At 34.5% G+C, this 17363-nt stretch overlaps 1 protein-coding gene across 1 annotated transcript in view; it reads right to left on the bottom strand.

The window, feature by feature from the left end:
- Positions 1–17363, bottom strand: part of MGAM (maltase-glucoamylase) — a 168320-nt gene that overhangs the window by 140964 nt on the left and 9993 nt on the right. Inside the window, exons 3-11 of the mRNA XM_052000129.1 lie at positions 14043–14160; positions 12993–13102; positions 11809–11960; positions 9738–9909; positions 8292–8391; positions 6743–6855; positions 4559–4684; positions 532–663; positions 333–440 (exon numbers count right to left, since the gene is read on the bottom strand). Coding sequence (XP_051856089.1) covers positions 333–440; positions 532–663; positions 4559–4684; positions 6743–6855; positions 8292–8391; positions 9738–9909; positions 11809–11960; positions 12993–13102; positions 14043–14160 — 1131 coding nt within the window. The remainder of the gene's footprint in view (positions 1–332; positions 441–531; positions 664–4558; positions 4685–6742; positions 6856–8291; positions 8392–9737; positions 9910–11808; positions 11961–12992; positions 13103–14042; positions 14161–17363) is intronic.

Below are 17363 nucleotides of genomic sequence, written 5' to 3' on the forward strand. Positions count from 1 at the left end.
TAGGGTGTGCATTCCCTCCATAGATGCAGAGAACACCACCAATAAATCAAGTAAAACCTAATTGTAATTGTATCTCTATATAAGCCGGGATCCAGTCAACTGTACCTTTCTTAAGCTAGGCAGGATAAATCAGTTTTTTACAATTTATGATTAAGTTTTGAGGAATATAGGAACATACCCTGATTCTTGAAATAGCAAAATCAGTATTACAAAATACATTATAATAGGATTCTACTCTGTAACCAAGGATCATGCAATTTTAAATCTACAGAAAATGAATCACTGCATCAGTCCTGCCATTGTATCAGTCTCTGGTTCTCTCCAGTTGTTACCTTCCCAATAAGTGGTGTCACTCCATCCGATGCATTGACCCAAATCTTCATGTCTGAGCCCCGGACATAAGGACCATAGTTGGGAGAGTCACTGGCAATGGCTGGATCCTTTAAGAGAATAAGACGTAGAATAGAGTAACTATCCTTGAGTTAAAGAGAAAAGGAGACTTACAGGTGGTGAAGAAAAGGAGGAACATACCATAATAATGACATATTTCTGCCCATGGTTATGTAAATCCTCAGCAAATTCAGGTAGACCTCTAAATAGTACTTTATCATAAGTGAAATCCTTCTTCTCATCCATATAGTCAATATCAGAGTACTGAACATCCTGTAAGAACAACACAGAAAACACTATATATAAAACATTGATGAAATCACACAAACTCTTTACAAAAACAAAAGCCAAATACACACACACACACACACACACACACACACACACACACACACACACACACAAACAATACAAAATACCCTCTTCCCTTCCCCCTCTTTGACCTAACATTTTGTGTCTTTTTAAAGTTTATTTTAATCTTTTAACATACATAAAAAGCACTGGAAAGAAAGCCACTTAGTGACTGAGTCTTAACTATAAAGCTTAGGTAATGATCCCAAGGAAACAAAAGATTTTCTCTTCCAAGAAAGACTTTCAGTCTTTGCTCTTTACTTTTTCACATAATCCCTCAAACGCACAGTTTAACACTTAAAACTTAATGAGTAAAGAGTGCACAGAGAAATCTTTTGGCAAAAATACATACAAAGTAATGGTTAGGTGGTTAGATGGTTTGACCTGAAATTTGGAAAATCCAAGTTCATTTCTGGCCTCAGATATTTACTAAACGTTTGACCCTAGGCAAATCATTTAACCCTATTTGCCTCAGTTTCTTCATCTGTAAAATGAGGATAATAATTACACTTAGCTCCTAATATTGCTTTGAGAATAAAAAGATAATATTTACAAAGTGGTTTGCAAATCTTAAAGTGTCATATAATTATTAGCTATTAATAAAGTAGATAAAACCAACAATTACACTTTCTCTCCATACTCACTTTATCTTTACAGAGTTAAACATTAAACACCACCATTTCTAACTCTTACTTGTAACCTCACCATCCCCCAACTCCTATTTGAAACCCAAGACAGGTCATTTGATCTTTGAGGAACCCGGATATCTATAGGCAGGATTCCCCAAATCTTAACCTCATTATCATTAAAAAAAAAAAAAAAAAAGTAGAACAAGCAGGGTCTGACATTCTGAACAGATATATTCCCTTTTTCTTCTACTAACAGAAATTTCTAGACTCATTTCCTTTTCTTCATTGCCTTTCCCGCACATATTACAAAATCCTTCTTATTGTTTATTTGTGTCCAATTCTTCATAACCCCATTTAGCGTTTTCTTGGCAGAAATATTGGAGTGGTTTGCCAATTCCTTTTCCAGCTCATTTTACAGATGAAGAAACTGAGACAAACTGAGGCAAACTTTAACTTCCCCAGGGTCACATAGCTGTTGGTTAAGTATCTGAGACCAGATTTCAACTCAGGAAAAGGAGTCTTCCTGACAACAGGCCTGCCACACTATCCTAGCTAACTCCCATTGTAAAATACTTTGCATGAAATAGGTGTTTGATAATTATTTGCTGTAAGAAAAGAATCTCTTTGCCTACCTATGTTATCTTATACTTTCTGAACTTTTTTTTTAATAATTTTTTCTTCTCACACCTGCCACTTCCAATTTATTGCTCCGCATTCACTGACAATAATAACAAACATGCTTTTATAGTACTTTCCTCACTTATAGCCCTATAAGGTAGCTAATTCTGATTTTACTTTGGAGGAAAGTGAAGAGACATTAAATGACTTGCCCAGTGTTTCCTGGAAGAGCTTTCTGCCCCAAGTTCATCATATAATACTTGCCTCTCAGGTTTTGCAAATCTGGCCACTATACGCCAAATGCAAACTCTATTCCTTCAATGGAAAATCATGTTTAAACCTCAATTATATTTCAGTCACTCTCCTGGCAATTTCTGTTGATTAGCATTCCCTGCATTTTCAGCATGGTACTCAGTCATTCAGCTACATTTAACTCTTCATGGACTGCTGTCCATGGGATTTTCTTGGCAAAAGTACTGAAGTAGTCTGCCATTTCAGATCAGCCATGAGTGGATATACAAATTTTGCTTTCAAATCCATTTTCATATTGTCATATATTATTTTTCTTAAAACATAAAAACTTTTCTTTTCCAAGTCCAGGAGTTGTGTTATGCCACAGTTCTCTTTTATTGTCCTGACTCAGTTTCCCCAATTATCCTGACTCAGTTTCCCTAAATTCCCCTGCCTTGGTTTCCCTAATTGTTCTGCTTCAGTTTATAATTGCTCAATCCTGCAAAACCACCCCTTCCTCTTTATCAGAATATTCGATAAGGATAAAAGAGCCTATATTTTAGAATATCAGAATGCTTCTCCCCATCCCAAGCTATAGGAATGTCAAATACCCTCTTATCGAGATGCCTCTCCCCATCTCCAGGGTGCCTCCCCCTATTATGTTATCCCATCTTGGGAGGCTCACCCCACCCTGTCAGAGTCTCATTCTGCTCTCAGCACCCTGACTCCGCCTCTGCCTCAATCTACCCCTCTGCCCCCCACCCCCACCCCCGAGTCTGAGCCATGCGTAAATATGTCATTGAGAACTCACATTGTTTGCTGGATTCTTGGAGATGACAGTCTCATTCAGCCCTGGGACCAAACCGTGGATCCATTTGGTCCCAGTAAATCTCTTCCTTTCAAATAAATTATTAAATACTTTCTAATCTCTATCTTACCTCAGTTGCTCTAGCATTACAGTTGGAAGAATAAGTATTAAATCAAAGTAATTTTATTTTGGGCAGCTAGATGGCATAGTGGATAACAGTGACCTGGAGACAGGAAGATTAATCTTGAGTTCAAATCTGACCTCAGGCACTTACTAATTGTTTGATCCTGGGCAAGTAAAATGAGTTGGAAAAGGAAATGGCAAACCACTCCAGTATCTTTGCCAAGAACACCGCAAATGGGGTCATCAAAAGTCAGACACTATGAAATAACAAAAATTGTTTTCTCTCTCCATAGAAAAAGGGAAATAGAAAGTTGAGAGAGCCTAATTTCTCTGACTCAGCCTGAAAGGTGATGCATAGAACAGGAGAGTAGGATTATGTAGCCCTCCCTTTGTGAAGCAGCAAATTTAGGAAGTAGGACAGAGAAACAGTACAGTCAGCTTTTTAGCATCTTTATCATTGTTGTGAACTCCCAGAGCATCTGAAATAACCACTTTCAAGCATAGCTGCAAAACACCTTCCAAAGCTTAATAGCCACAAACTTTGCATTATAATCATTTTGAATTCCCAAAAGTATACTCCCTTCCAAGGTTAGATAAATGAGTCTCCAAGCTATATTCTATTATTTCATCTGTGTTGGCGCTAACAAGACCAACCACTTTTTCCTGCATTTCCCTCCATCTCCCAATGCATAAAAGCTAAAACAATTTTATTTTTTAATCAAGTTTCTTGATTTTCATAGGACCCTGTATCTATATGATTAGCATATATATATCAACCATATAAAACCCAAAAGAGCCACATAAAAATAATCTGATTTTTAAACTATTTGATTTGTGAACTTTGAATAATTATGTGAAGAGGCTATACAGAAAAGGATTTAAAAATCAGAGGGCATGAGTTCAAAGCCCAGTTCTGCCATTTATTGCCTAGGTGACCTTAGGTAAAGTCCTTCAACTCTCTGGGCTTCTGTGAAATGACACAGTTAGCGTTAATGTCCTCTAAGGTTTTTTCCAACTCTGTCAATTGTGCTATTTTCCTTGTTCATTTGTCAAATGAGCATAAACTCATTATCATAGAAGTAATTATACAAAGTTTTCAGAGAATAGAACACTTTGCATTCTACCTTCCTAGGAAGAGTTGATGGTTTTAATTAAATAATAAAAATTATATTCATTAATTTGCTCATTAATTTTAAGAACAATGACATTATGAAAAAATACTAGGGTAAAATACTCTGAAAATACAAAAAACATATTTCAAAAATTCAGGAGAATAGATTAATTTCCTAATTATTCATTAGATATTAATTAGATTATTGATATTCATATAATTATCTGTATTACCTGTATTATTGTTATAAAGAAAAGAAAGGCCAAATTCAATGTTTAAAAGAAAAGCCCCTCTTACACAAGGAAGCTGAGCAGCTCGGTTTCTCTCCACAACTTTCTTCATTCCATCCAAACCTCCATACACCCAACGACTGAGATGAAATCCAAGAGTCCAATAAGATGGTAAGAGTGGCCTTCCAATAAGCTAAAGGTGAGAATTCGAGAAATGAGGCAGAATAAACATTTTGTAACTATTCTAATCAGAATAGATCCCCTTCTCAATGCTGTCTTGTAGGGTTTGCTAATTGTTTCCAAAAAGGGCTGTCAGGTACTTGAACACAAAGATCACATTTTTCTCTAGTCTCCTTATGGTACCTAGTACAGTGCTAGTACACAGTTAACATTTTAAAAATCAGAATCACTTACTTATTATAAATTAACACTATTGTAATTAGCCTTTTACTAAATGGAATATTTGAGAAAACATAATCTGGCCTATTTCTTTTAAGTTGCATTACTACCACCATAACTTTAAGAGTGTGAGGGCTTCCCAACTCATACTATCTTCTCTCCTCCACCAAAAAAAAATTTCTTTTGCCTGGTTTCTACATTTGTCATTTCTATAATGAGGCAAAATATAATAGAAAAAAAAAGAAGGGAATACATGACAGGTTAACAAACAATAAAACACTTTTTGCTAATTCATTCTTCCCTTTTAAAAATTGAATGGTGTCATTTATTATGATCAATTTGGTGAAAGAACTAAATCATACAGTCTCTACCAGTGAACACTCTGTTAGACAAACATACATAATATATATACACATACAGTAATATATACTCATGGAGTATCTCCTTCTACCAAAGTATGATTTATCTAATGTAGCTAAGTTTCATGGTTCCTCATATTCCTTTCTCTTAAATCTGCTTTTTTAAGACAGTAGACCCTGCTCATCATCAGGCAAAATAAACAGAGAAGAAAGTCAGACTACAAGAGAGAAAGAAAGGGTTGAGAACTTGTGCTATGTCTCTTCCTGAGGGTCAAAGATAGCTTGATTTGCCTCAGGTTTTCAGGATGAAAGATCTGACCTTCTAAATTTTAACCTTTCAAACATCCTAGGGAAAAATTTGACTAAAAAAAAAATACAGTATGTAAATAAGCAAATGACCTTAACTTTAAGGTAACAATTAACCATAATGATGCTTCATTAAATTTTTCTACATGAATATTTTCCTTTATAGAAAAGATGTTTTTCATATATTGGATCACTTGCTCTAAAGTGTAGTTTTGTATATTAAATTCTATTTTCCTGTTCATTAGCATGTCACAACTAGAAATGTAAATGTATTTCTCTCTTTTTGTTTCAAGTTGGCTGCAAGAAATGTTCCATTTTAAAACTCAGCAGACCCTGAAAATGCCATATTGAAAAGGAAATGTTATGTGTATATATGTGTGTGTGTGTGTGTATTTATAATTAGTGCCACAACTTAAAAGACATTTTTTAAAAGTACAACATCAACTTCATTGAACACAGCCTTAAAATGAAAAATTTCATCTGTTTCTAGTAAAATTCCTTTCAGTTATACCCTTCCTTACAATTGTTCTGTATATAAACTTGTCTTTTTGTATTTGATGAAAATTATTGTCTTCCAAATATGGAATAAGTAGTTTCAAAGAGAGAAATTAAAAGACATAAGATCTTCAAAGTTTCAAAATGCAACAGGAGAAAACAAAAAAGAAGAAACAGCCAGGAGAGTCTACAAAATTTGTATAGCCAACCTCCTGCAAATAACAAATGATAGTAATAGTTCATGTCTGTGGTGCTTTTCAAACAATAACTTTGTGAAGTAAGTAATACAAACATTCTTCTTTTATAGGTAAGGAAAATAAAGACCAAGGTAAGAAAAAATGATTAGACCAAGGTCACCTCATTAGTAAATGTCAATCTAGGACTCAACCTCTGGTTTTATGAGTCAAAATCCAGTTTTCTTTCCAACAAATTACACCAAGTGATAAATTCTGCACTAGAAAATTTCCATATGCTACATTCCTGAGTAAGATTTACTAAACTGATGTTACTATTTCTTAAGTAAACAGTCATTGTAATCATATTTTTGGCACTTCTACTTATTGCATGCTCTGGAAAAAATCATTTCATCTGTCCCAACTGTAGTTTCCTCATCTCTAAGATGAATGGCTTGAATTCAGTTATGTCTAAAGTCCCTTCTAGCTTTCAATCCAATTAAGCATTTTTCAATATACCTCAAGGTATTCCCGAACAACCTCTTCTGGAGTATTCCCTAAGAAGACATAAAAGTCCAAAACACCCCCGGTGATTCGATAAGTGATTGCTGGGGCAGGTTGAAGGGCAACCTCTAGAAGAAATTAGAATAAAGAAAATAAGAATTACAATCATGCAAATAATGGACAAATCAATGTTGTATTTATACCAGGAAATAACTGAATAGGTCATCATTTGAAACAATGTTCTCCTATCTTTGGTTTGGGTTACAAGAAAAATGTTTATGACTAGGTATGGCACCTGGAATCTCAACACATGATATCAGTAGGAGATATATCAAAGTATCAGTGTTAGGGCCACTGACCATGACCCTTGGAGGATGAAGGCAGCAATAATTAGTAAACTTACTCCTATGGCAATACTCATTTCTCCTACATGTCAGTCTTCAAGATTCCATCAGCATAGTGAATCTCTCCTGGTCTTTCTTACCCAAACTCTACAGGGCTAAACACTAAGATTTCTGGGGAAATAAAAGTATCTCCTGGCAGGCCAACCATTCCCCACCAAATAAATAGGTAGATGATGGATAGATACATATATAGACAGGTGATACATAGATGGCTAGAGAGAGAGAGAAAGATAAATGAAAAAAAGATTAATAAAACAAGGAATGAATGGATAGATAAATGAAGGAAGGAATTGATGAATAAAGGAGTGAATGTATGGATAGATAAATAGATAAACAGAGATATTCCCCAGATACAATTACTGCTCATTATGATTTTATTTAATCCAACCAAACTGTCTGAGAGAAAATGTCCTGACCTTACTCATGGAGGACAAAAACTTAAGACACTAATTTAGGTGATTTCTTGTCATAGTAATTGTTATAAATGACCAGCATCCCTTGAAAGTAGGCATCTATGGTAGGGCTCATCCAGTAGAGTGAAGTCAAGTTTTAGATTTATTCACTAGGGATAAAAAATATCAAAAAGCTTCCTTGAAGCAAAAGTTCAAATAAATTCACATCCCCTCTGGTTGTTTAACTCAGATTCTGACCTTGTCCTCCTCAAATAGCCTGAACTCTCATGACCTTAGATAAACTGACATTGATATCTGCCTAGACTTTTATTATTGCTTCTAATCCTACTGACTGGAGCACAGCTCATACTGACCTACTATGCAAATGCAAACTTATTCCCTACCACATCATCATAGAAGATAATGCAGAAACAAGTGGTGATATATCTTATGGAATCTATCTCTATGGATTTTTAACAACAACAACAAAAAAAAAACTGCATCAGCGAATAGTGGAAAACCTTAAGGCTACTAGTTTTTGAATAATTTTTCTGTGTGAAATCATCCTGGGAACTCTCAAGTAGACAAAGGTCTTAATTAACCAAAGCTATAGCTTGGCTGGGTCATCAGATCATATTGCAAATGACACAACCTGGCGGAGTATTTGAAGATGATGCTTCAGGGATTCTTAAAGGCAAGCATCCTCTTTAACTCACTGGGAGAATAAGATTTAAAATGCTTTTCTTTTAAGAATATCCAGTCTTTTACCCATGGCATTGCTGTTCATCAGAAAAACTCCAAAGGATAATCCACTTGTATCTTCAAGGCACAAGAAAAATGTCTGCGCTCCATACAAATTAGTCATGCCCTGGGAAAAGAAACACAAAACAGCAACAAGTCACAATGCACCAGACTACATACTAGAAAGAGTGAGTATTTGGCTCAATCAGTCAAGAACATTTGCATGACAAACATAATTGCTGGATGGAGGAGCTAATGCCAAAGGAGACTCATCCTTCAAATGAATTTGATAAATATGAAGGATCGAAATTAAAGGTTTATTAATATATGAAAGAAGCAGCATGGTAGAGTTGCTGGCAAGTATACCCTGGAATCAGAAAGAGGCAGCTTCAAATCCTACCCCTGAAATGCAATAATAACAACAACAACAACATTTATATGATACCTCAAAGTTTACAAAGTAATTTGATCTTCACAATAACTCTGCAAGGTAGGTGCTATTATTGTTCCCATTTTACTGTTGAGAAAACTGAAGTTCAGGATGAATAACTGAATAACTCACACAACTCATAAGTATTTGAAGCAGAATCTATTTCATTGATCTTCCTGACATTAAGTCCAGTCCTCTATATACTATGTCAGCTATTTGCCTCTTTTGTCTGACTCTAAGTAAACTCCCTCATCATCTCAGTAGCCCAGGAGGATTTCTAAGGCTATAATTTTCAAATAAATTTAGCTTGATCTGTACCAGTAGAGGGAGTTGTCATATCAGGAGTTTTCTTTGCGGATGAAATGCAAGATGCTGTCCAAAAGAAAAAATTTGTCATCCAAATAATCTCAAATTTTCATTTAGGAGTTGGCCTGGGCTCATGATTCTCCTCTTACATACATTTGATTATGAGATCCTGGGCAATCTCTGTTTTCTCATCTGTAAAATGGGGATAATAGTATCACCTCCTTCCTAAGATTGTTATGAAGATAAAATAAAATACTATTTGTAAAGTGCCTTCTTGTAAACCTTAAACATTATATAAATGCTAATTATTATTTTTATTAATCCATACTAGTCTGAACAAGTTCTGCTATATTCTTACTACCATTTCCATCCTTCCCTCTCAGAAAAAGTATATATTTGCAGCCAATGTTTAAGCTAGTAGTCTTTTTAACTGATAGGTTGAATGAGTGGTAATTTCATATATTGTTGACAATATAATATACATAACCGCCACATTCTGAATAGTCCAGCATTCTAATATGTTAATACCATTTCCCCTATAATTGACAAAGGCAAAGAAAAAACAAGATAAATACTAAAGGCTGATTCAGGGGTTTGATGGGGTAAGACTAACAACTTGTCAAAGAAATGCTAGAAATGACCCTTAATCACTTATGTTAAACAAGATGAATTCCGAAACTTTGTGATTCTGCAACATTATGAGACTGGGTACAGAAAAATGTTTTCTGAAGTCTTACATCATTAGGAGTATTGTCCCGAGAGAAGATGGGCCAAGTCTTCCAAGCCATATCATGACGGTACTCTTGGTGAACATGCTCCCCTAGGCCATATACATTAGCACTGGGTAGCTTGATGGAGAGCTGCAGGTATTGTTGAGCAAACAGGAGAGGCCCAATACTAGTGTCGAATCTGGACACAGATGAAGAAGAGAGAAAAAGATTATATTGGACCAAATAATAATTATTAACTGCCTAATACATCCAAGGGTAATATAGAAAGGTAAGGGGCAAAGGTCACTTTTACATGAGAAAACTTTTATACTGACTAAAGAATCCTTATTTTGTCATAAATCTTTGCTAAGCTAATTTTTCTCTAGACAATTCCCAGGCCATGGATATTGCTCTATGCCATCTACCCATGGTCTTACAGTCCCATTCAATCATGGGACTTCATACTTCACACGTATGGCTATTTAGCCCCCAGATATTGTTTCCCAGCTCTAGCTTTTCTAGCTCCAAAGAAATGGTAACATTTTTTCTAAAATATCATTCAGATTGAAACACCTCTGCTTAAGAAATAGTAGTGATCTATTGCTCATCATTTCGAATTCTCATTTCTTATCCTAACCTTCACCACCAATTCTCTTCCTCATTCTCTAGTCTCATTTCCATCTCATCAACCATATTTCTCATTACTCTCTGATCACTTTCTTTTTTTTTTTATTATAGCTTTATATGGACAGAACATATGCATAGGTAATTTTTCAACATTGTCCCTTGCACTCACTTCTGTTCCAACTTTTCCCTTTCCTCCCTCCACCCCCTCTCCTAGATGGTAGGCAGTCTCATACATGTTAAATATGTTAAAGTATATCTTAAATACAATATATGTGCACAGATCCGTACAGTTCTCTTGTTGCACAAGAAAAAATGGATTTAGAAGGTAAAAATAACCTGGGAAGAAAAACAAAAATGCAAGTAGTCCACATTCATTTCCAGTGTTCTTTCTTTGGGTATAGCTGATTCTGTCCATCATTGTCTGACCATTCATTCTTTAGGATTATTTGGTTTCTGCTTAAGCTTGAATCTTTTCTTCAAATTTCCTTTATTAATTATAATTTCATTATTTGTGATCAGTAAAAAATGTACTCAGTATTTCTGCCTTTCTATCAGGGCAATTTTCATAGAAGTGCCACATGGAAATGAAAATGTGCATACTCCTTACAATTTCCTTTTAGTAATTTCCATAGGTTTAGCACATGTAATTTTTCTAATATTCTATTCATATCTTTAATGTTTTTATATATCTGTCTACTTCTGAAGGAAGCATATTGAAATCTCTTACTACTTTCCACATAGCTCCTCTATTCTTGAAAAGACATTATCTATTTCTTCCTCCCCATTTCCACCTCCATATCACTTGTTTTTTTCCTTGCTTAAAATGTGCTACTCCATAAATCCATATTTTCTCCTTCTTTCAAAACCTTTCAAGACTTATTTCCCTTTGTTTGCTCCCAGAATTTTTTGAAAATCCAAAGTATAGCCAGGAAGTTCCATAATGCAGGGACGATCTCTTTCTCCATCTGCATCTGCCTCAAGACCCTAGTAGAGTGTTTTACAACATATGTTGTAATGTTGGTAGATGACATGTAAATTAGTTAATATAGTAAGTTAAAATAGGGGAGATATGTTACACCAATTCAACTTCCCCCCCTGAGAATGTATTCTATCCTCTAAAGCCATCCCTGAGATATGACAATATAACCCATCTCACTTTCAGATTCTTAAAGGGCAAAGAATAACTTATCAGACATTTTTTTTTTCAATTCCAAGATCAGTATCTTCTGATCAAAACAAAGGTACAGACTCTACTTAGTAACTAAATGAAAACGACTACTGGGGAAGAGAAAAAGAAAAGGAAAAAATATAAAGATAGAAAAACTTAAAAATCTTATATTTAGAAACCCTGACATAATGATGTTACATGCATTTCTAACCTAAAAACTAATCAGATCATGCTCAAATGTTTAGAGTCCCTTACTCATATTCTCCAATGTCCCCAATTATTACACAGGCTTACAGAACTTACAAAACACGATTGTTACTTTTCCGGATAACTTTGATGCTAAATGACTCCTTTTCAATGTTCACATCATAGTTCAAATTATTAGCTGCATTTCCAGTAAATGGCCGGACATGTTCATGAGGGACCTCATATCTGACATCATTGGGATCTCGGATCTATCCAAAGGAATGAACAAAGAAGAACTAAAATGAAATGCAGTCAGAAAATACAACTCTAGGGGGAGGGCTGTTTTTGTCTTTGATTTTTTTAGAAGCAATTTTAAGTTTATTTCAAATACAAATAACCTAATATTTAAAGATATAGAAAATGGAATATGTTGTCTCAAGAGGACTTCACCAGAGATCTTCAAGAGAAGATATGTTAAATGATATATGCCTTTTCAGACAAAATTTGAATCAGATAGTTTCTAAAATTCTATGACTTTTTTTTATTTGTTTAAAATAAATTTCTCTCATGAAAATGAAAATTATTATTTACAAATCAACACTATGATTCTATAAAGATAGCTTTTCAATTCAATAGATACAAGAGGAAGTACAGAGCAGTGGTTAGAGAACTAGGTTCAGTAAGGAAGATCACAGTGCCTCTAATCAACCCTCTAAAACTATCATTTACATAAGAATTGTTAATCAGCATTGGTAGAAACATTTTCCTCACTAAGAGTTCCCTAAACTACTAAAATCGCAGATCCAGACCTGCTATGTGAAAAGCACTATCTGACACTTTTAGAACTCAACTTCCCAATTCATTTCTCCCTAAAACACTTCATTTGGCACAAAGGGAACAGGATCAGTCAATCACATCTCACTTATCAAACATGGGGACATATGAGTATCTCCTGATTGTGGAGTCGCTGACATTATTAACTACAAAAAAAAAAAAAAAAATTCCATTATCTTGTTTGTATTTTACAGAATAATAACGTCATGATAGCTAGATTGTGAGTCAAGCTGAATCAGAATTCCATCTCTGCTTCTCAATAACTGTGTGAGCTAAAACAAATCATTTAATCTCTTCAGGCCTGTTATCTCATTTCTAAATTGAGAGGTGGGATTAGATGATTTCTAAGGGTCCATCCAGCCTCAAGATCCTATTGATCATATTGCTATATATCATTAATCCTTAAATCTCTCAGGGACATTTTCACCTTCATTTAGATGAACAATAACAAAAAAAAAATCTAAAACCTTGAAATGAAAGCGATTGGAAGTCTGGTATTCTGCTTCAAGGATGACATTGGCGATATCATTTCCAAACATCGAAGCTGTAGAGAGTCGGCTTAACTGGGCTGTGAATCCTAAAGGGGAAAAAAGAGAAAGCATGCCCTGGATGACTATCAAACCTCTCTAACATAAATACTCAAAATGTGAAGGGGAACAACAATGGGGGCAGGGGGAAGGAAGGGAGGAAAGGAGGGAGGACTGCTTTTCAAAAGAAATGGGAAAGAGATGGATAAATACTGTCATATATGCATACTACTATTGAGTCAGAATTTGGAAAATGGTGATAAATCTTCTGGATTGGACAATGCTTTAGTACATGTTTTCTCAGCACTTATAGATTCACTCTGAATATGCTTTATCACATATTTAAGAGAGGCAGTTTGATGGAAGTAGAAAATGAACTGGATTTGGAAACAGAAGATTCCAATTAGAATTCTGATTCTTTCACCTACTACCTATGTAATCTTAGGAAAATTACATCAATTGTAAAATGATGGGGGAAGGAATAGACTACTTTTTAATGTCCCTTCTATATCTATGATTCAAAATTTCTAATGTATGTTGGTTTTATTACTGCAACTTGACTACAAGTTAACTTCAAGACTATAACTTCCTGAGAACAGCAATTATACCAAGTATTTTCAGAGATCAGGATCCATTTGTGTTTCTTCTGTCTCTTCCATCCTGCCTTGCTTTAGAGACAGGAATAGTTCTGCTTAGTTTTTGCCATTATCAATTATAAAGAAATGACCTTGCATTTCTAATGCTTCACAGTTCACAAAAGCACATCCTTGATTTCTGTTAGGTTTTTCTGTAAAGTTGAAATCGTGGCTCCAATATTATTGTATCCTCAAGAATCAAAACACTTAGCCATGAGAAGTTCCATCTAATTTCCATGGTAAATATGACAATGCAGGAGACACAATGCATGCTTGCAGTTCTATCTGCTGGATGATTTCTGAGTCCACCCTCAGGATTATTATAGATTCTTTTCTCCTCTATTGGTTTACTTACCTGCATTGGTGTTACTACTACCCTCTATCTGATAGCCATACTTCTTGGAGAAGTAGCACCAGGGAACAGTTACTGGTCCCTGAGGGCTCCAGCAACAACCACGTTGGTGACATGTGGCCTGGAACAAAAAGAATCATGTCAGACTAAGCGTCAATAGTGGACTCTAATATTACTCACCTCCTATCCTAAAGTACTTTTCAAACATAAAATCTTGGATGGATTACAATTATGAGTATTCTTGAGAAATATGGTAGCAATTCAAAGGAGTAATGAAACAAATAACACAAAATGTCACATCGTCCATCATTTTATACTTCCCTTTTTCTCACATGATTCTTTGATTTGTTTTTTCTAAGAAAGAAAATTATATTGTTAATGATATCTGGCTCAGGCTGACATTAAAATAAATGGATTTCTCTGACCATATTCTGTAACCAATATTATATGGAAGCAACCCAGAACTGGGTTAAGAGATTGTACTTGAGAACTGTTTTGTCAGTTCAAAATATATTTAAAGGTTCAAAATGAAAAAGGAATAAACATGCATATATAAATATGTATGTACAAATACATATGTATTCATATATAGAGACTTCACACAATAGTTAAAGAAATGAATCTTCAGTATAGTATTACATAGATTTAAAATGATAATAAGTACATGTTTGACTATTCGATTCTAGTTTATATAGAAAATGGGGAAAGAGACCTAGTAAAATTTCTTGTCCAATCTTTTTCTCTTGCAGATGTAGAAGATGAAAAAGTACAAGCACTGAGATATTTTGGAAAGATTAAGCCACATCTAAATTCAAATCGTTATTCGATGAAATGAGTAGAGGTATCAATAGTCTGAATAAACTTAGGTAAAATAGAAATTAAACTTAAGACAAATAATTTAAGAACATATTTAATATATTTGAGATGTAGAAAAAACATCAATTTAAGACTAAGTGAAAAAAATTTTAATCTTGTTTCATAAAGAATTTTCAATTAAGTTAATGAGGAATTCTTATTTAAACTATTGCTTGAATTTAAAAATTATGTTTTCATAGCAAAATAAGTACTGAATTGTTTATGCAAAATTCTTTAAATTTTCAACCAGTCATACCAGGGAGAACAGGCTCCCCTCTAGTGGCTGTTACACATATAGTTTGCATAGTGTTTATGAAGAGTTAGAGGATAAATGTAACTAGCATGAAGAAATTAAATATGGGGTTAATTACATATTTACTATAGAAGATAACCTACAATATATATTGCAGATAACTAGACAGCATAGTGGAAAGAGATAAAATTACTTTTGTTTGTTTTTTGTCCCTCAAAAGATATTGAAACCATTCTTAGAACTTGATTGGCTCCAAAGATTAAAGGCTTGGACTATTGACATCAGAGTCTCATTATTTGAATTGACAACTTGAATTAAATGGAATTCCAGTCTTCTCTGATGCTAAGTTGGCTTACCATATCAAGGAATTCACAGGAAAAGACACTTCACCCAGCTCAATTAACTCATATCCTTGTTGAATATCCTTCCTCAATATAGCTAAGTAAATCCTGTTAAATGCATTTTTTCTTTTTTTAAATTAAATAGCATTTCATTTTCACAAAGATCCTCCTTCTTTCTCTCCTATCTTTACCCTACAACTAAGAAAGCAAGAAAAACAAAACTCTTTTTACAAACATCCATAAACAAGCAAAAAAAAAAAAAAATAGTGCAGTGGCCATGTCCAAAAAAATCTCTCTCTTTCCATATTCTAGTTCGTCACTTCTCTGTGTGGAAGTAGGTAACGTATTTCATCATGAGCCCTCTGGTCATTCTGTTGATCAGAGTTCTTAAACCTTTCAAAGTTTTTTGTCTTTACATTATATATATATATATATATATATATATATATATATATATATATATATATATATATATATATATAGTATAAATTGTTCTATATATAGTATAAATTGTTCTCCTGGTTCTGCTTACTTCACTCTGTATCATTTTATACAAATCTTCCCAGGTTTCTCTGAAAATATAGCCTTCATCATTTCTTAATTGTTAATGTGGTTTAGTCATTCAATTGTTTTCAACTCTTCACGCCTTATGGACCGTCACAGCGTGCCAATATTATCCATGGAGTTTTCTTAATAAGAATATTGGAATGGTTTGTCATTTCCTTCTCCATGGATTAAGGCAAACAGAGATTAAATAACTTACCAAGGATCACATAGCTAGTAAGTGTCTAAGACTGCATTTGAACTCAGGTCTTCCTGACTCCACTACCTCTCTATCCCTTCAGCTACCACATCAGTTCTTAAACAACAATGATATTCCACCACACTCATATCATATAATTTATTTAACCAGTCTTCAGTTGATAGGCATCCCCCCTTGTCAATTATTCAATAATCTAAGAATACAGATTTTATACCAATGTGGATCATAAACATTTTCACCATCAAAGGTTCTGATAAAGGCCTCATTTCCAAAATATATAGAGAATTTACTCTAATCTATAAGGAATCAAGCCATTCTCCAATTGATAAATGGTCAAAGGATATGAACAGACAAATTCTTAGATGAAGAAATTGAAACTACTTCTAGCCATATGAAAAGATGCTCCAAGTCATTATTAATCAGAGAAATGCAAATTAAGACAACTCTGAGATACCACTACACACCTGTCAGATTGGCTAAAATGACAGGGAAAGATAATGAGCAATGTTGGAGGAGATGTGGAAAAACAGGGACACTCAAAATGACTCTATCTTTTGTGAAAGAGAAGCTGAATAGTTGCTTTCCATTTCCACAAAATATTAGGAAAGAAATCTCTTTTTATTGGAAAACTTTAATAGAAAAGCAGCTAACTTATCTCTCCTGAATCATGAAACATTCACACAGGACTTGATTTCATAATCATTTTATAGAGGAGGAAATTAAGGCAAACAGGATTACTTGACTTGCTTAGAGTCACACAGCTGTAAAGTGTCTGAGACCAGATTCAACTCAGGTAGTTCCTGACTCCAAGCCAGGCACTTTATCAACTGCATCAACTAACAATCCCCTTTCTATATATTTCTGTATTTCTTTTAAAATGTCTTTTACTTATGTGAGACAGAAAGAGAGACAGAGAGATGGAGAGAGACAAAGAGACAGAGAAGTGGAGAGAGACGGAGAGAGAAAAGGAGGGAGAAGAGAAGGGGAGGAAAGGGGGGGGAGAAAGAAAGAGGGAAGAGAGAGAGAGGAAGAGGGAAAGAGAGGGAAAAAGAGGAAAAAAGAGAGGGAGAGAGAGAGAGGAGGAGGAGGAGGAGGAGAAGAAGAAGAAGAAG

Source organism: Antechinus flavipes, chromosome 5, assembly GCF_016432865.1.
Source record: "Antechinus flavipes isolate AdamAnt ecotype Samford, QLD, Australia chromosome 5, AdamAnt_v2, whole genome shotgun sequence".
Taxonomy (NCBI): domain Eukaryota; kingdom Metazoa; phylum Chordata; class Mammalia; order Dasyuromorphia; family Dasyuridae; genus Antechinus; species Antechinus flavipes.